At 43.6% G+C, this 20,889-nt stretch overlaps 1 protein-coding gene and 1 long non-coding RNA gene across 6 annotated transcripts in view; one reads left to right on the top strand and one right to left on the bottom strand.

Moving 5' to 3' along the window:
- Nucleotides 1-894: 894 nt before the first annotated feature.
- Nucleotides 895-10,324, bottom strand: APH1A (aph-1A gamma-secretase subunit). Of its 2 annotated transcripts, none has more exons than XM_083167575.1 (7): nt 10,162-10,324; nt 8,531-8,701; nt 7,209-7,282; nt 6,981-7,103; nt 5,548-5,675; nt 3,551-3,674; nt 895-2,220 (listed from the first exon to the last, which is right to left on the bottom strand). In XM_083167575.1, exons 1-7 carry the CDS (start codon nt 10,272-10,274, stop codon nt 2,156-2,158), a joined length of 798 nt encoding a protein of 265 aa, XP_083023701.1. In that variant the 5' UTR covers nt 10,275-10,324; the 3' UTR covers nt 895-2,155. The 2 variants fall into 2 exon arrangements, with proteins under 2 accessions (XP_083023701.1, XP_083023702.1); XM_083167576.1 differs by having other exon boundaries at nt 895-2,173; nt 10,162-10,321.
- Nucleotides 10,325-10,416: 92 nt separating this feature from the next.
- Nucleotides 10,417-20,889, top strand: part of LOC146050525 (uncharacterized) — a 237,015-nt gene continuing 226,542 nt past the window's right edge. For all 4 annotated transcript variants that reach the window (XR_014466326.1, XR_014466325.1, XR_014466324.1 and 1 more), the window contains exon 1: nt 10,417-10,560. This is a non-coding gene — a long non-coding RNA (uncharacterized LOC146050525). The remainder of the gene's footprint in view (nt 10,561-20,889) is intronic.

Raw genomic sequence — 20,889 nt, 5'->3', positions numbered from 1 at the left:
CTTGTTTCTGTGAGGAGATCTGCAAAAGATGCACTGTGTGGGGTCCTGAGGACCAAGTTTGAGTACCTGTGCTTTAATAGGATAATTTGTACATATAATAATTCAGTCCTTACGGTAAACCATACGGATTATAAGTCACAGATGGGTTCTAAGACCGCCTAGACTCACGAGACTCTAGGTGGAGTGCATTTATACAGCGCAGTGTCGGACTGGTCAATTAGCGAATGCCATAGAGCCAAGCTTCAAGGGGTATGGCCAGCCACTACAGGGGGCTTGGCCAATCATTAGAAAGGACATGCACAGACCATGGTCCCTTTATAAAGGGGGATACGGTTCCCCACGTCGACATACATTGGGTTGTCCACTAAAGGTTGACAGGGCTTAGGTCAACATGGCTAAGCCCTACCATCCATTAGGGCGAGGAGGGAGAATATAATAGTGTGCAGCGAGGCACCGTGCCCAAAGCATGGCAAGCAGACGCAGTACACTAATACCGCGTCCATGTCGACTTACGTTGAAAACTCATGTTGACATTTTGACTGTCAACCTAATGCTTGTGTCAACTTTCCAGCCCTGTAGACCTTTTTTGTGTGTTGACCTATTGTGTCAGGACCACCCAACATGACTGTCAGGAGAAAATCTTGGTGTAGATCAAATAGAAACCAAACAACAGCTTCATACAAGACATCCCTAGAGGAGCGAGTGGGGCCCACTGGGCGTTTTCCCTTAGTGACCGTGGGCCAGTCCTACTCTGGTCACAGTGATCCCACGTCGCTCACATGAATACTACACAGGCTTTAATAAGAAACACTAAAGTAATGGTATCAGACACTGCTGGTAATACAGCTATTATCTACTCAGAAATATGAAAAATAAAAACAAATAACACATTAATTTCGTGAACTGGAATCATATCTCAGCTTATTTATCCATTTATTTAATGCTTACCACCCCAACAGTGGTTTTAGAAAAACCCCAGTGGCCACAGAGTGCTCACAGCAAATTGTACAGAGGTGCCGGTTACTGTATGGGTAAAGCAATACATACCATGTTATACCTTTACAGCAGCTGTCCAAGGGTCTCCCCAAACTAGCTTCAGCAAGGACAGCTGTACAGCCCACCCTCTGACACATGAGAGGGTTCAGAAGTAATGTTATTAGGTTAGTGCAGTCCTATATCAAACCCCCCCCCCCCCCGCCCCCCCGCCCGCCCGGTAGTACAAGGACAAGCCGTGTCTTAGTGTTAATCACGGAATGTCCAGAAACATGACTGAAAACGGCTGTGATTTGCATTCCCTGAGGAGCAGCCTGACCCGACTGTCCCTTGACAGGAGAAAGAAAAATGGACAAACATTCCAAGCACCTTTATCATCACTTCGTAGATATTCTTGCATCAACAGTTCTCCGGGGGGAAATACTTCTTAGCCTCGCCAAATGTAAAAGTTTCCTTTGTAGTGGATGAGAAAAGAAAAAACACACCGGAGAAAAGCCATAGACGTCTTGAGGGTCCCAGTAGTAGGACAGCATGGGGGGATTTCTTGAGTCATGCTATCGGTAACTGGTTTGAATAAATGAGCAATGCCAGATTGCTCCACAGCCTGAGTAGGCCCAGAGGCCGGCACGTAGGACGGAGGAACACGAGGTAAACAAAAATACAGCGGAGGGAAACAAAGAGGTCTGTATCGTCTCGGGGGGACGAGGGGAGACGTATAGAAAAGGGAGCCGGCTTCTGGGAAAGAGGAGCACTTGAATGGTGACTCTTAATGTCTGTTCTTGGCTGCACGGCCCAGAGGCCGGCACGTAGGACGGAGGAACACGAGGTAAACAAAAATACAGCGGAGGGAAACAAAGAGGTCTGTATCGTCTCGGGGGGACGAGGGGAGACGTATAGAAAAGGGAGCCGGCTTCTGGGAAAGAGGAGCACTTGAATGGTGACTCTTAATGTCTGTTCTTGGCTGCACGGCCCAGAGGCCGGCACGTAGGACGGAGGAACACGAGGTAAACAAAAATACAGCGGAGGGAAACAAAGAGGTCTGTATCGTCTCGGGGGGACGAGGGGAGACGTATAGAAAAGGGAGCCGGCTTCTGGGAAAGAGGAGCACTTGAATGGTGACTCTTAATGTCTGTTCTTGGCTGCACGGCAGCTGAGCTGGGCCTTAGTCCTCACTGGGCACCTGAAGAGCAGAATATACCATAACCTGGTTACTCTCTTGCCGTTTGCCTGCAGAAACAAAACAGTTTCTGTTTTACCTATCATCCCGGGACTGCTTGGGAGGGAAGGATTGTCCTACAAAACGCCTGCGCTACCCATGGGGGACGGTGTCGGACCCAAAATATTATTAAACCACCTGATAAATTTAGACTAGCGTTCATTCTAGCACCCGCCATCTTCGAAAAACCCATGCAGTTCTTGTTCCCTGCCTGGGGTGTCTATGTCCGCTGTGGTGTTTCTAGCACAGGTCTGGTTTAGATATCAGTGCTGATATACAGACCACACTGTGTTAGAAGCACTAGAGCAGACAGCGACACCCCAGGCAGGGAAGAGGAACTGCATGGGTTTTCAAAGATGGCGAGGGCTAGAATGAACACTAGATACACTTCTTTTCTTCCATGGATTAATTAAAAACAGTGACCTTTAACCTGTCATTGACACAATAGAGCTAGGATACCAGCCATTAAAGACCTGTCCGACAGGCATCCCAGGAGATTTTACAATCTGAAGATAAATAGCTGTAGCAGAGAACACACCAGATGATATTTTAAATGAATTTACCAGTAAGTCTTTTTGACAAATTCTGCAATCTGTCTGGCGTGTATACGCTACATTGCTATCGACCACTCCTATGTGTTGCTAGCAACACCTGTCTGTACATGCAACTGAATTGGAGGATGTCGCCGCTCAAACCCCCCCCCCCCCCCAATCTCTTTAGGGATGAAGGGATGACATTATGTTATTACTGGTCGTAATCATTGACCTCTGAACACTCCGGAGTCCCCCCTGTCACTTACAGCTCTGCATGCTATGCTATGCTATGACTGCACATTATCAGCAATACGATAATGTCGCTTCAGACAGCCAGTCCACAGAGGGACTCAGACTGCAGAGGTAGCGATTGGCAACGTGGGCGGGAAGCACAGCAAAAATAACTGGTCTTCTATAGTAAATCGCTTACCCTCTAAATGAGGTAGAAATCCCATTACAACATTCTAGTAGTTGCACTTTACCAGGTCCAACCTCCTGAGCACAAGCAGATTATTGCTCTCGCTAAAATGTTGAGTGCAACAGATAATGTTTTCCCCTAGACCACAGGTTCCCAGATTCAGTCCTCAGGACCCCACAGAGTTTATGTTCCCAGGTCACCTGTGGCTTGTGATAGGCAGTGCACTTGCCTTGTGACCAGTATTACGTGACCTGTGTGGGTTCCTGAAGACGGAGTTTAAGAACCTCAGCCCTAGACCAATGGATCTCTACAGGCAACTGTAAGATTTTGCGGCTTGTGACCACCTTCAGGCCAGTGTCAATCAGCTCCATGTACAGTCTTCATACTTACAAGCAAGGCATTTGCGTATGTTACGGTGATTGCCTCCAGCAGCTACAAAGGCCCACACAGCCATGCCCAGAGTGATGATGTATATTGGGATCAGACTGGCCTCATACCAAGGGTTCAGGAATGTCTGCAGGTTAATAATAAAAAAGAAAGGTTCTTAGCAGACCAGCTGCTGCAGATATATTGTTAATGAGAAAATGTTGGTCTTAAAAGCACTCCAGAACTTCACAATCTTAGAGATCATTTACTTTGACCAAACCAAGGAACGTGATTGTCACCAAAATATTTGCATTAAGCAGCATGAATGGGAGAAGCCATAAGGACTATTGCGAAGGCATTGCATTGATTGATACAGAGTTGATCTCAAAGCACATTTCCGCTCTAATGGACAATATCATGCTGCACTGCAGGTGGGGCAGATGTAACATGTGCAGAGAATGTTAGATTTGGGTCGGTTGTGTTCAAAATGAAATATAATTAGCAGTGTAACAAAAAAAGTAGCCAGCATTTATCTTGCACAGAAACAATATACCCCACCCACATCCAACTCTGCACATGTTACATCTGCCCACCAGCAGCGCAGCATGGTTTTGTAAATTAGAGAAAAAAAGTTCCTTTGAGATCAACTCTGAATCAGGCCCAATAGCCCTTCCAGAGTACACAGCACCTCTAGTGGCTATATTGTGTAACCACTGCAGCAGGCATGTCCAAACTGTGGCCCCTCCTGCTGTTGTGAAACTACAAGTCCCATCATGCCTTGCCACAGATTTGCTATAAGGGAATGCTAAAAATTATGGCAAAGCATGCTGGGATGTGTAGTTTCACAACAGCTGGAGAGCCATAGTTTGGACATGCCTGCACTACAGCATGAGTGCGTAACATAACCTAGCAACATGACTGTAACAAAATGGCTGACAGACATGTCTAGGTTGGCATGCACAATTTTTGTAATTGACAAAAGGTTGACACATTAACAAGTAAACAAAAGTTTTTGTGATTTTTTTTTTTTCCATTTTGTTTGGTCTTATTTCTTCTTTACCATCCACGTGGACTGATTGGGTACACTAATTGGGTGTCAACATTGACACACAAAACTCAACCCTGAAAAACTCACTGTGATTTCTTCATGTGCCGACTTGTTACAATGTCATTCTATAGCAGTGATTTTCAACCTTTTTACTTTGCGGCACACTAAATAAGATTTTAAAATTGCCAAGGCACACCATGAGATCCCCACAGGGCAAAAACCACTGGCTCCGACAGGAAAAAACCAAACCCATTGGCCCCCATATAAAAAATAAACCCTGGTCCCCACAGGTAACAAAAATAAAATACCCTTGGCCCTTTAAATGAAAAGAAGAGACCAGTAAATAACAGATGAACTAGTGGTAGCTGTAAACTGGTTTGGGCATCTCTAGATCTGGGGGCACACTTGAGAACAGCTCAAGGCACACTAGTGTGCCATGGCACAGTGGTTGAAAATGACTGTTCTATAGACAAGAAGTAGCCAACTCCAGTCCTCGAGATCCACAACAGTTCACGTTTTTCAGCTCACCTCACAGGTCCACTGACACATTTTCCAGCTCACCTCGGATTAACTCATTACTCCCTGTCACATTTTAAATGATCCACAGGTGGAGCTAATTACTTCACTTAAGATTCTGTGATGAGACATGGAAAACGTTAACTGTTGGTAGCTCTCAAGGACTGGTGTTGGCTAACCCAGCTATAAACTGTCTACCTAGACATGCGAGTTGATTCGCAGCCCAACTAAACAGTGTCTTCCAGTTAGGTCTCTGCAAAAAATAAGTGTTGCAAAAAACCCACACGCAGCCAATAGAAAAACTGAATTTCTAGCAAGTATCTGAATTTTGCAGAGTAGATCCGATGGAAAACTGACAGAACCTCACCAAACCCTACATCTCTCCAAGAAGTGTATTCTTGCTGCAAATCCTCCTATAGTACGATTCAAACCCCCCCCCACCACCACCACTACTCACCAAGCCAGAGGTAATCAGATGGCTGAGCACCACTACGGCGATGTGCAGAGGTTTCCGTTTCTCGCATGCTGCGAAGAACACGATGCCCCAGAACGTGTGCAGTAACACGATCGCCATGGTCAGGAACGCTGCAAAGAGACAAGCAACAAACGTCACGGTGGACACAAGCCTCAGATGCAACTAATAGCCACCATGCAGTAAGACTAACGTAACACCTATACTAACATAACACATAAAATGCTTCCAGTTACTACTCAAAAGAGGCAGGCCGTTATTAGTACAGGGGAAATTCCAGATCCCCCAAAATACAGTATTTTGCCATTTGGCCTTCCGGGGCTCTGTTCCAAATGGAGGAGTAAATGAAGTAAGGAAAGGGTAGCACTTGGGAATCTTAAATCATTATAAGTGGGTAACGAATGATCCAACATTTCAATGTATGTTTCCTACAGTCATTTAATATATGACGCTGTGCCCCGGAAGGTTGGAGTTTACCTAAACAAAGTTTTGTTTTAAATTCTCAGAGTGCTGCTGCTGGCTCATGTCGTTGGTTATGTTGGAGCTTGCAGGAGGCACTGGAGCCACCATATGGGCCGTACACATGTAGCGAACTTCTGAGCTATGCTAGATCACTCAGCATGATCCCTCAGCACACATTAATGTGTCAGCGCTGTGCGATCTGTCAGGGCCAGTGTTCTACGGCTAAAACACTGGTCCTGACCGATAAACAACCTACGTGCGGCGCCAGATACAGACACGCAGTGCTGCGCATTTACATCGCTCTGTACCCCACACACAGCGATATTCAGGCATTTTCTGAGCAATTTAGTGAAATTATGTAAAATCGCTCAGAAAATGCCTGAATATCGATCCGTGTGTAGGACCCATTACACTAATCGGGGCGAGTGCTGATCCATCTGACAATTATGTATTTTGTTTTTTTGTGATTTTGCTTAGCTCTATTGATCCAACTGTTTTTACACTGTATTGTTTTTATACAGTTCTGTATCGCTTCAATAAAAACAGATTCTAATTTCAAAAAAATACTTGGGTATACAAGAAGGCCAAACCAATGTTATAACCTCATAGTGAAAGTTCCGCACAATGGGCCTCATTCAGATCTGAGCTCAGTACAAATTTGTTCGGAAAATGGGCAAAACCATGTGCACCGCAGGAGCATATGTAACTGTGCAAAGAGAGTTAAATTTGGGTGGGGTGTGCTGAAACTGAAATCTAAATTGCAGTGTAAAAATAATGCAGCCAGTATTTACCCTGCACAGAAACAAAATAACTCACACAAATCTAACTCTCTTTGCACAGGTTACATCTGCTGCTCCTGCAGTGCACGTGGTTTCGCCCATTATCCAAACAAATTTGTACTGCGATCAGATCTGAATAAGGCCCAATGTCCAGATTGTCCGCCCTGCATTCCATACCTGAAGTTAGAAAGTAGTACTGGGAATCCCCGTGGACTCCCACAATTCCCGGTCCCACGGCGTCTGCCAAGATATTGATGACTGAAAACACTCCACTGATAATGCCGAATGAGAAGCCAGATACTGCGGAGGACAAGGACAGGTGGTTAACATACCAGTCTGTATCTGTATTATAGTAAACGTGATCACGAGAAGATATGGAGAGTGCAGCATTTTAGCTTGTCTCACCGTATGCCATCTGCTGGATAGAGATAGGTGACCTTCCATCTTCACTTATGGTGGCCAGGCCCTCATCTGCTTTCCTGTAAAAGAAGCGGACATGGTCATTGTAACGGCATCTAACCAGATGCTGCCATTTGTCAACAGTCTCATGGCAACATAAAAGAGAAATGCTTTCTTTTGTTGATTCTTACAATTTTTATACCTCAAACTGCTGATAAACTTTGTCAGTTCCAAGCATTGCCCAGTCCCAGTACAATCGTATGTAATGCACCTAAAATGGCTGCCTCACTTGACACCTCCATGAGGTAAGTTGCAGGATAAATAATCATGCACCGGGTGACCAAAAATGGCTGCAATATTGCCCACTGCTGATATTTGAAGAAAGGCTGCGGAACTGCATGGACTGGTCAACAGATTCTATTGTGAAAGACAAGTATATGTCGGGGGTGACCTACGTTTCCATGCATTACAACAAGCATGTCCAAACTGCGGCCCTCCAGCTGTTGTGAAACTACACATCCCAGCATGCCTTGCCATCGTTTTAGCATTCCTTAATCGCAAAACTGGGTCAAGGCATGATGGGACTTGTAGTTTCACAACAGCTGGAGGGCCATAGTTTTTTTTTTTTCAAGGTAGACATGTAGTCAAGAAATACATAACCGCGCAAAACTTGGGTTTTGCGCAATTATTTATTTGCTGTAGATGTGTGACCCACCCTCAATACCATCTGCTTGTGTTTCCTGGGAACCAACAATTGATTTACCCTGCACATACCCAATATAGTACAGTAGATCATTTTTCTCCTGATGACAGCAAAAAAAAGAATTTAATGAAAAAAGCATGTCAACCCGAGTCACCGTTATGTGCGCGTTGTGAAAGGGGTATCAAAGAAGGCATACATATCCGTAGATATACATCAAGCTGTGGCCCTTATGTCTGACGGGGCCCTGCTCTCTGCATATCCCATAACGGAAGATTCCGTATTCCAGCAGCTGAACAGGAGAAGCTGGGTGCAGCTGGATTGTGTAAGACCACAATGACTTCCTTATGCCTCCTCCACAGAACCACGAGGTCTTGTCGTCACGTGTGGTCAGCTGTATCCACCCCAAGGCAGATAAATGTCTCATACAGTATGTATTGGTTAGGGTGGGGGAAATCCCAGTCATTTTAGCTGAACTACAACTTCCAGCATGCTTTATTGGCAGTGGAATATGGAAAGCATTTCTAGATTTCAAGTTACATATGTCTTTGAAACACAAAGCCCCTCGGAACACACACTGCGTGCAGTGAAAGGAGATTATTACAGATACAAATGACCGGCGACTTACTTGAGCAGCCTGTAGTAAGCGTATCTGAAGGCCTCCTGCAGCAGGACGGAGATGGCAGCACCAAATATTAAGAGTCCGTACTGGAGCTTAGAGTCATTCTTATTACTGACCTGGACAGACACGAACCAGATCAAAGAGGAAAGGAGGACGGATACCAACCAGAAGAAGGAGCTGGAGGAGGGAGACATTATTGAGTCACTGTACCAAGTGTCTACATAGAGCACCCCCTAATGGGACCCACACATGTGGCCATTCAAAGCGCTATACCAATGGCAGCTGCTGGGCCACAGCATGATCTCTGCAATGTAATCTGTCACGAGCAGGGCCCTCTTCCCTCGTGTGCTTTCCCAGATAAACCACCATATATGGCACAAATTCCTGCGGTTTACTGCCACCCTGATAACTTATTTCAGTGCTGTCTGCCGATGCCGCTATGTTAATGTACCCTGTACTTGTCCTTTATGGTCTTCAACTGTAAACGAGTGTACACAATGGGCTATTTTTTTAAACCATTATTACGTACAATGTGCGCTCCCACGAGTCATTAACAACTGTCGCCTCCCTGCCCTCTCCCCCCCCCAGTGCCACCACAGACACCCACACCCTGCCACAGAGCCACCACAGACATTCCCACAATGGCCCAGTGCCACCAGACACCCACACCCTGCCAGAGCCACCACAGACATCCCCACACTGCCCCAGTGCCACCACCACAGACACCCACATCCTGCTCCAGAGCCACCACAGACATCCCCACACTGCCCCAGTGCCACCACCACAGACACCCACATCCTGCCCCAGAGCCACCACAGACATCATCACACTAGCCCAGTGCCACCACCACAGACATCACCAACCACACTAGCCCAGTGTCGCCACCACAGACACCCACATCCTGCTCCAGAGCCACCACAGACATCATCACACTAGCTCAGTGCCACCACCACAGACATCACCACACTAGCCCAGTGTCGCCACCACAGACACCCACATCCTGCTCCAGAGCCACCACAGACATCATCACACTAGCCCAGTGCCGCCACCACAGACACCCACATCCTGCCCCAGAGCCACCACAGACATCATCACACTAGCCCAGTGCCACCACCACAGACATCACCAACCACACTAGCCCAGTGTCGCCACCACAGACACCCACATCCTGCTCCAGAGCCACCACAGACATCATCACACTAGCTCAGTGCCACCACCACAGACATCACCACACTAGCCCAGTGTCGCCACCACAGACACCCACATCCTGCTCCAGAGCCACCACAGACATCATCACACTAGCCCAGTGCCGCCACCACAGACACCCACACCCTGCCCCAGAGCCACCACAGACATCACCACACTAGCCCAGTGCCACCACCACAGACATCACCACACTAGCCCAGTGCCACCAGACACCCACACCCTGTCCCAGAGCCGCCACAGACATCCCCACACTGGCACAGTGCCACCACAGACACCCCCACAATGGCCCAGTGCCACCACAGACACCCACACCCTGCCCCAGTTCCACCACAGACACCCACACACTGTCCCAATGCCACCACTATCCTGCCCCAGTATTACCACACAGGCAGAAACATCCAAACACTCAGCAGCGCTCTATGCAGTAGTACCCGGCCACTAGGATGATGACCCGCAGCGGGTCCCCGGCGATGGTGAGGATAAACAAAGACAGCGCCGGCCCGAAGGCAATAAAGGTGCATCCGAAGAACACGGCAGCCCCCATCTTCCCGGAGCGCCACTTCCGCCACCCCCTGTACGGCGGCCGGCAGGGACATAAGCCTGTAGATCGCGCTGCCGCTATTGCGCCCCTGGCGGGGCATGCCGGGACTGCAGCTGGTTATACTTCTGCACTGACGGGGGAAGAAGGCTGTCATCTCTACCTGCCGCCTGCCCCCTGGACGGAGGTGAGGGCACACACAAAGCTTCACAGCCAGCGGCAGCAAAGATCGCTGCAGGGAGCCGTTCCGGCGTTCCGGACATCACAGCGATGCGGCAGGCAGGTGGCTCAGGTGAAGCTCCCTATATCATATCTACCCTCTCACCCATCCTACTCAAACTCAACCCGACCCCCACCAACACCTTACCCAAACTCATTCCGACCCTCACCCTACCCACCAACATCTTACCTAACTCACGCACCCTACCCAAACTCATTCAAACCCCCACCCTCCCAACACCTTACCCAAACTCACCAGACCCCCACCCTACCCACCAACATCTTACCCAACTCAACCATCTTACCCATCCTACCCAAACTCACCCAGACCCCCACCAACACCTTACCCATCTTACCCAAACTCACCTACCCTACCCACCAGCATCTCCCCCAGACTCCCCCCACCCCTGTGTTGGTACACCACTGACCAAGGACAGTTTTCTGCTGTTCAAAAATATTGATACCAATTATTATACAAATAATAACCACTGTATACAATAATGTTGCAATATTAGGAAAACATGTTGCTGGCAGCATAACAATTACCAGCAGGTGACACCATAGTAGCAGCCACTACATATTAATGTCAGATAGTGTATTACTGTTGAATCTATATGACTGCTTTCTGCTTAGTTCATGAGAAAAACTCTGCTTATAGCTGAGAAGTAATTACTCTATGGGAAATAATTCTGATATTCCAACAGGAACACCATAAATATTTCTGGAATAAATACAGAATATATGTATATATACTCCATTTCTCTATGTCAGTGGTTCCCAACCTCTGTCCTCCAATAGCCCTAACAGGGCATGTTTTCCAGGTTCCCCTGGAAAATAATGAGCTCCACCTGAGGATCTTTTAAACTGGGTCAGTTATCAATGAGTGCAGCTGCTGGGTCACCAGGGAAACGGGTCAGAGAGTAACGAGTGCAGCTGCTGGGTCACCAGGGAAACAGGTCAGAGAGTAACGAGTGCAGCTGCTGGGTCACCAGGGAAACAGGTCAGAGAGTAACGAGTGCAGCTGCTGGGTCACCAGGGAAACAGGTCAGAGAGTAACGAGTGCACCTGCTGGGTAACCGGTCTGTGAGTAATGAGTACTCCTGTGCTCCTGCCAGGTGACCTGGGAAACGTACTCTCCTTCCCTGCCGACTCCCCCCCTCACCCCCCAGCAGGCAGAGCTAGAGTTGGTAGTAGCGTATTTGTTGCACCTTCCACACAGTAAATTTTGTCCCTACTGGCCAATAACCACATAGAAATAGTGGTGCGCGTCGAAAAAAAAGTGGGGGTGGTATAAAAAAAATTAGCTTGGTCACCCAATAGTAACCCCAGTTCAAATGATGCCATAGAGTAGTACAATCCTATTCACATTACACAACACACGTAGGGCCTTATTCTAGTTCACTCTTTCTGACAAAATCCTTCTTAGATGGACAAAACCATGTGCACTGCAGGGGGTAACAGTCAGGCTGAGCAGGAGACTTGGCGAGCCGAGGATGCAGCAGCATGAGTATAGGGTGTGTGAAGGTGAGTAATATCACAGGCAGGTGCGGCTCCCGGCCTCACACTCCTGCATCTGGATCGCCTCCCTGTTGTACCCTGCTTCCCGCCGAGCACCTCTTCTATTGAAGATGAGATGTACCCAGAGGCCGTACACCTTTCTTATTAATCACCACTATCTCACAATTAATTTCTTTCTTTTCACTATTCACTATCTAGGGGGGTATTCAATCCCCGCCACCATTTACGTTGCGGGAAATAACGGTGGGCGCCTATTCAATGTTGTCTTTCCTGACAGCATTGAAGCGGCATCTCGTCAGAACGAACCCGACTGCTTTTCCGTTTTGGCAAAAATAGTTGTGAATTGTTGAGATCAAGGCTGCTTTCGCAGGCACGCCCCCTTTTCACCGAAGGGCAGGAGGAACATTAAATCCTGCCAGCCGATAAACAGTCGCGCAAACCAAATAAGGGCGAGGGTCCCGACTGTTGGGACCCGGGATGGAATACCCCCCTTATTAAACTTGTAAATTCACTTGCTGCAAACAGATGGCAGTGTTTTGGATACACACAGACATGAAATATATATATATATATATATATATATATATATATATATATATATATATAAATAAATAAGCAGGAGATCCGGCACTCAGGCAGAGAGTGTGCAAAGTCTTAGGTGCGCTTCTATCTCACAGGGGAGAAATATGGCCAAAACAGCAAGAAGTCACTCTAAGTATTATTAAAGACTGCACGGCGGCAGTCTATGCAAAAAACGAGACGACACTGGTATAGTGCAAAGTCAACGTTTCGGGCGGGTAAAGGGCTACCCGATATATATATATATATATATATATATATATATATATATATATATATATATATATATATATATATATATATATATATATATATAGTGGTGGTACTAGCGCTGTCAAAAACCTCCTGATACGTTCCCAGTCGTTTGTGAATTAGTTTAGGAATAGTTTTTATAGAGTTCTTTTCTACAAAAAAGTCTGCACTTCTCCCTTATTCTAGGGCGGCTGCTCCTCCTCCAAATGGTTCTAGTTCCGGTTGAACCCCTAAATTATCTGAAAAAGAGAGTGAGAAGGGCGCCTCCTAGTGCAATATATCGGTATATTTTTTGTGAAGTAACCCTCCACCAAAGAGAGAAACAGCACCCCCAAAAAATTTAAGGAGTACCGTGAGCAGTGGTATCCAACCACTGTGTTTTTAGCCTGATGTATTTATCCTTCTGTGGGCGGGAAATGTTCACACAGGTCCTTATCCTTTACGTCTCATTTAACATGAATATGAAAAACAAGAATATGCAGGAAGCGGAGAATAGTGTAATACTGTTTAAAAATGTAATTAAATTGACATAGTGACAAAATAGTTGCGCGTACAATGTTAGAAATCATAAAAGCTTATCTGGTGTATGCTCCAAGTTGCATATATGAGCAGGGCCGTGACTAGGGGGGGACTGGGGGGTCACGCGCACCGGGCGCTGGAGGGGGGGGGGGGGGGCGCTGTCAGGTCCGGGAGAGTGACAGCCAACGGGGTTTCGGGGACTGATGTAGCCCGAGTCCCGCTGCTGTTAGCTAACCCGTCGCTTGCGAGCGACGGGTACGCCAATCTGACACATATTAGTATGACAAGCGGCCCGACTATAGCCGCTTGTCATTGACTTTTGAATGCCATTGACGCCGCGTTACTGTCCGTCTGTGCCTGCCGCGCACAGCATTACTGGGAACGTGGGAGGGGACGTGATGACGTGGCAGCCGCCCCCCAGCCATTGGTTGGCGCGGCTGTGTCACCACGTCCCCTTCCACGCTCCCAGAAATGCTGTGCGTGGCAAGCACAGACGGCAGCCACATTATCGACTCCAAGCAGTTCTAAAGTTTCCCCACGTCCCCTCCCAGGCTCCCTGAATCTGTGCAGGGCGGGCGCAGTAGGATTTTTGAGATGCCAAAACGGCTGCTAAGTAAGGAAAAGGCAATTATTTTATGTGCATTAGTGTGTGTGTATATATATATATATATATATATATATATATATATATATATATATATATATATATATATATATATATATATATATATATATATATATATATATATATACACAAACTTAGTTTAGAGAGCACTCACCAGACTTCCGATGTTTGATGCAAATTAAAACTTTTAATACATCACCAGTGTCTTCATAACAATGTCGACGTTTCGAGCCACGTCAGGCCCTTTGTCAAGACAGAAATGAGTGTGGGTCACAGCCCCGTCTTCTGCGACACTGGTGATGTATTAAAAGTTTTAATTTGCATCAAACATCGGAAGTCTGGTGAGTGCTCTCTAAACTAAGTTTGTATATTTGGCTGTACCCCTTGGATTGCGGCTTGAGTCTGGCACCCCAGCAGTTGGAATCGAGGATTGTGCGTGCTGGTTCTATTCTACATATATATATATATATATATATATATATATATATATATATATATGGGTAGCAATGGAAAAAGATATCGGCGACTAATTATTGTAAGTATGATATAAAAAATTTAATGAGATGACAATAAAAAAGTAAAAACACATTTATACACCAATGGACATATATTACACAATAAAAACTGGTTTCAAAGGTAAATAGGTGTAAAATACTGTGTTTGGGTAAAAGATGGGATAGGGATATATAAAAAATATATATAATTATATTGTAAAAGAACAATATAAGAAAAAAAGTTTTTTTAAAAAATGTATATATATATAAAAAAACTTCAAGTATAGAAAAAGGTATTGATAAAAAGTTCTTAACTTTTTAGGATGGTAGGAGGTAGGTAGCCCAACGCGTTTCGTCTGGTGTGACTTCTTCAAGGAGAAGAAGTCACACCATACAAAGGGTGGTGAATACACAGCGCTTCAAATTCACTCAAGTCCAGCAAAAGAAAGCCTATATCAAGGCTATATAGTCACTAAAGTTCCAACAGATTAGAACTGCAGCTCCCTCTCAAATGGATTCCCTGGATCCTCAGGAATAGGAGACATCTGTAGACAATAGAGAGACAGAGGGGCGCTCCATAGTGCATAAACAATTTATTTCAAAAAAGCACACAGCAGGAATAACAAGCCAACAGATATCGCTCGTACCAAAGAATTCATCAGTTGTGGGCTGGATACCACAAGGTTACAACATATTACCAGGCCAGGCAAGTCCAGCATCAGTCCGGGGCACCGACAGGATGTTAACAGCCCACGCTGCTTCTTCCCTCACGGGTTAGGGCAGCGTGCCGATATCCTTCGCGGGAACAGACAGCGGGAGGACTCCTGGACCAAACGCACACAGCGAGCGTCACCGTAGCCACGCCCTAACGCGTTTCGTGGAACACTTCGTCAGAGGGCGTGGCCTACGGACGCTCGCTGACTATCTTTATGACGGGACGCAACCACTCATTGCGTACCCGGCAATGACAGGCGGATCTCTCAGCCAATCATCACGGGGGGGTCTTCCCGTTATCGTCACAGCCTTTTGTCCTATCAGGTGTGGTGTTACCATTGACGGACATTTATTTCGACCAATAGTTCTACATACACATCAAATATGAGCCTGTTACGTCTTAGAACCCGACTCCATTTGTAAACATCAACACTCGTAATAAGGATATCATTAAGGCTTTTTCCTGAACAATAAAACACACAAAATAAGCAGCCTTATATTAAAAACAACATTCCGCTGCGTTGATATAGTAAATACAATAAAAATGATGAATAATAATGATCACATTGTATGGGTAAGAGAGACTGTCTTTCACAATCCTCATCTATGCATATGACTTGGTTCTTAAAGGCATAGAACCTATAAATAAAAAACATGAAAAACATATAGCCAACATGCAATTCATCACTTCCATGGTATGACCCAAACAGTATTCATTAATTCATTATATATAAAATACATCAAAAAATATATATATAAAATACAAAAAATACCAATATATAAATACAATATAAAAATACAAAGAGCAAAATATATGTATTAAAAATATATTAAAAATCAACGCAGCCACTGATGCCAAATAGTCGTTACAAAACTATATGACTTCACTAGGAAAATATTCTTTCTTGATGATATTTCTCATTTTAAGGAACAGGGTTGGATGGGACAGTATATATTATATTTATTTATGTATTTAATACATTATTATTATTATTATTATTATTATTATTATATATATATTTTTTTTTTTTTTTGTGTTGGGTGTATTTATATATATATATATATATATATATATATATATATATATATATATATATATTTTTTTTTTTTACAGTAACATTGTTCATTGTTATGATAACATTGAATTATCCATAAGATAACTATTCTTGATGTTTTTGTTTATTATTCCTTTTTGAAATGTAAATGCCTTTCTTTAAAATAATAAAATTACTCTATTGAAAAAAAAAATCAACGCAGAAAGGGGGTAATTTCATATCCCTCATTTAAACCTTCAGGGGCAAGGGTATTCAGATTTAGGATCCAAAAAGACTCTCTTTTTATCAAGTCTTGATCCCTATCCCCCCCCTCTTCTATTTGGATAAACAATTTCAATACCCTTACATTTTAAACTTGATGGGTCTCCATTATGAAACTGTTTAAAATGGCGTGGCACACTGTGATTTAAAATTCCGTTTTTAATATTGCGGATGTGTTCTAGCATCCTAATTTTTAAACAACGCTTAGTTTTACCAACATAAGCTTTTCCACATCCGCGAGTAAGTAAATAAACTACAAAAGTTGTGTTACAGTTTATAAATTGCTTGACCCGTTTGCTGTCACTAATTTTATCCCCTTTTTCTATGTGTGGACACACCTTACATCTTCCACATGGGAAACATCCCCTGATATCCAGCATATTTCTTTGGGTATTATTCGGGGTAGAGTTCACTAATTGGCTTTTTGCCACCATAGATTTTACAGTATCTGCTCTTTTAAAAATCACCTTTGGCCTATCCTCAATGTGTTCCCTCAGGACTGGGTCCATCTTCAGGATATGCCAATTTTTTTCCATAATGCTTTTTATCTCCTTTTGTCTGTCACTATATTTTGTAACAAATAGACAGTTTAATTTTTCATCGTCTGTGTTGGGATTCTTTTCCTTATATTTCAGGGTATCTTCCCTATTTAGGGATTTAGCTCTTGAGAAGGCCGATTGTACCAAACTAGTTGGATATCCCCGTTCTCTAAATCTGTCCTTATATACTTCTGCCTAGGTTTCAAAAACTTCTATATTGGTGCAGTTCCTTCTCAAACGCAGGAACTGCGAGTATGGTATGTTATTCTTCCAGGAGTCTAAATGACAACTGGAGTACTCTAGATAGCTATTGCTATCGACTTCCTTGAAAAAGGTGGATGTTTCTACAGAAGTAATAGAAGGAAAATTCTCAACACTGAGTAAGAGGTCTAAAAACTCTATCTTTCTGGATTGTATATTAGATGTGAACTTGAGGTTATAGGGGTTTGAGTTGATTTTTTCCATAAAACTCCCAAATTCACTCTCTCCTCCACTCCATACAATCAATATATCATCGATATAGCGCTTATATACTTTTATATGTACATTTTGTGATATCATGGGGGTAGATGTTTCCCAGTCCCCCATGTATAAGTTTGCCAGGCTTGGGGCACATATCGTCCCCATCGCCGTGCCCCAAGTCTGCACAAACCACTCGTCCAAAAACTCAAAGTAATTATGACTCAAAACAAAAGATAAACAATCACAAATAAAATCAGTCTTATCTTTCGATATATCGGGATCTCCTTCTAGAGTTTTTCTAACCACATCGATACCTTTATTATGTGGTATCGATGTATATAGAGAAGCAACATCAATAGTCACAAATCTGTAATCCGATTACCATGTCACATCTCTCAAAATTTGTAACATATGTAACATATGTGTTGAGTCTCTCACATAGGAGTCAAGCAACGGAACATATTTTTTCAAAAAAACATCGACATATTCTGAGACCCTTGAGGTCAAAGACCCAATCCCAGCTATTATGGGCCTGCCAGGAGGTGCTTGTGCATTTTTATGCACCTTCGGCAGGTGATAAAAGGTGGCATAATAAGGCGTCAAATTTAACAGATATTTGTATTCATCATTTACTATAACACGTGAATCCATACCCTTCTTTAGAAGAGACCGCAATTCATCTATATATACATTAGTGGGATTATTCCCCAACCTTTTATATGAAACATCATCATTTAGAAGTCTGTAAGCCTCAGTCACATAAAATTCACGGTCCATCAAGACTATCCCACCCCCCTTGTCTGCACACTTTATAACAATATTGGTGTCTGTGGCCAAATTCTTCAAAGCCTCAGACTCCGCCTTATTTAGGTTTTTTTGGGGTGGCTGCATATGTTTACTTTGACCATTGTTGGAATTCTTTTTATCATATAGTTTATCAAAATCTCTTTTAACCAAATCAGAGAACATATCAATATGGGCACCCTTTGATTCCACAGGGAAGAAAGTGGACTTAGGACGCAGTCCTGATGTGTTTACAGTCCTCTCTAGATTTTGGCCACTATTCTCCCAGTTTCTTATAGGGGCGTCTGATTTTCTCAGAAAGTGTCTCTTAATGGTTAATTTTCTTATAAAAAGATTTAGGTCAATATAAAGATCAAATTTGGTGGGTTGCCTTGATGGGGCAAACGATAATCCTTTTTGTAGGACCTTAGTTTCTATGGGGGTAAGTTTTTTCTTTGAGAGGTTAAAGATGTTAGTAATCTCAGTATTTACCTCAGGTTCCGCATTTTGGGTTCTCTTTCTTGAGGTTCCTGCTCCTCTCTTTCCCCTCGTCCTCTTTTTAGGCCTACTGGGGTTTGTACCATCAAAGATGGCGGTCGGGGTCCCTGTTTGACAGGGTCCTGGTCTAAAAAATGCCTCTCAGAATATACATCATCGTTAGTTGATCTCAATCGCTCAAAACGATTATTATGAACAAAACCTCTTTTATTTTGATGGTATTGAGTTTTATCATTTCTACGGGTGTCCTTTGTTGTTTAAAAGGAACTCTAATCCAAGTATCCCTATTATCATGATTGACTGGTTCTCTCCTATAGTTCTCCCGAATAAAAGTTTTTTTGGGAGGTTCTCTATTCTGAGTTTTGTATACATTGTTTCTTACCACAGGGACACTATCCTTTTTTAAGGGAACATTATTTTCCTGTTTTTTTACTAAATGCCAGGTTCTAACTTGGTCTTTATCGTAATCTATTTTATCACGGATGTATTTTTTACGTTTGGTCTCAATTATCTTAGACTCAATCTGTGTGTTATAGTAAATGATGAATACAAATATCTGTTAAATTTGACGCCTTATTATGCCACCTTTTATCACCTGCCGAAGGTGCATAAAAATGCACAAGCACCTCCTGGCAGGCCCATAATAGCTGGGATTGGGTCTTTGACCTCAAGGGTCTCAGAATATGTCGATGTTTTTTTGAAAAAATATGTTCCGTTGCTTGACTCCTATGTGAGAGACTCAACACATATGTTACATATGTTACAAATTTTGAGAGATGTGACATGGGAATCGGATTACAGATTTGTGACTATTGATGTTGCTTCTCTATATACATCGATACCACATAATAAAGGTATCGATGTGGTTAGAAAAACTCTAGAAGGAGATCCCGATATATCGAAAGATAAGACTGATTTTATTTGTGATTGTTTATCTTTTGTTTTGAGTCATAATTACTTTGAGTTTTTGGACGAGTGGTTTGTGCAGACTTGGGGCACGGCGATGGGGACGATATGTGCCCCAAGCCTGGCAAACTTATACATGGGGGACTGGGAAACATCTACCCCCATGATATCACAAAATGTACATATAAAAGTATATAAGCGCTATATCGATGATATATTGATTGTATGGAGTGGAGGAGAGAGTGAATTTGGGAGTTTTATGGAAAAAATCAACTCAAACCCCTATAACCTCAAGTTCACATCTAATATAAAATCCAGAAAGATAGAGTTTTTAGACCTCTTACTCAGTGTTGAGAATTTTCCTTCTATTACTTCTGTAGAAACATCCACCTTTTTCAAGGAAGTCGATAGCAATAGCTATCTAGAGTACTCCAGTTGTCATTTAGACTCCTGGAAGAATAACATACCATACTCGCAGTTCCTGCGTTTGAGAAGGAACTGCACCAATATAGAAGTTTTTGAAAAACAGGCAGAAGTATATAAGGACAGATTTAGAGAACGGGGATATCCAACTAGTTTGGTACAATTGGCCTTCTCAAGAGCTAAATCCCTAAATAGGGAAGATACCCTGAAATATAAGGAAAAGAATCCCAACACAGACGATGAAAAATTAAACTGTCTATTTGTTACAAAATATAGTGACAGACAAAAGGAGATAAAAAGCATTATGGAAAAAAATTGGCATATCCTGAAGATGGACCCAGTCCTGAGGGAACACATTGAGGATAGGCCAAAGGTGATTTTTAAAAGAGCAGATACTGTAAAATCTATGGTGGCAAAAAGCCAATTAGTGAACTCTACCCCGAATAATACCCAAAGAAATATGCTGGATATCAGGGGATGTTTCCCATGTGGAAGATGTAAGGTGTGTCCACACATAGAAAAAGGGGATAAAATTAGTGACAGCAAACGGGTCAAGCAATTTATAAACTGTAACACAACTTTTGTAGTTTATTTACTTACTCGCGGATGTGGAAAAGCTTATGTTGGTAAAACTAAGCGTTGTTTAAAAATTAGGATGCTAGAACACATCCGCAATATTAAAAACGGAATTTTAAATCACAGTGTGCCACGCCATTTTAAACAGTTTCATAATGGAGACCCATCAAGTTTAAAATGTAAGGGTATTGAAATTGT

Source organism: Crinia signifera, chromosome 12 (genome assembly GCF_055691185.1).
Source record: "Crinia signifera chromosome 12, ASM5569118v1, whole genome shotgun sequence".
Classification (NCBI taxonomy): Eukaryota; Metazoa; Chordata; class Amphibia; order Anura; family Myobatrachidae; genus Crinia; species Crinia signifera.
This window is presented reverse-complemented; position numbering and strand designations above follow the sequence as displayed.

What these genes read in the sequence shown, in the direction of transcription:
- APH1A (XM_083167575.1), bottom strand. Translation starts at nt 10,274, where the DNA reads ATGGGGGCTGCCGTGTTCTTCGGATGCACCTTTATTGCCTTCGGGCCG. An exon ending in TATCCAGCAGATGGCATACG is followed by an intron (nt 7,104 to 7,208) that starts GTGAGACAAGCT and finishes TGTCCTCCGCAG; the next exon opens with TATCTGGCTTCTCATTCGGC. An exon ending in CATACGCAAATGCCTTGCTT is followed by an intron (nt 2,221 to 3,550) that starts GTAAGTATGAAG and finishes TTGTTTCTGCAG; the next exon opens with GCAAACGGCAAGAGAGTAAC.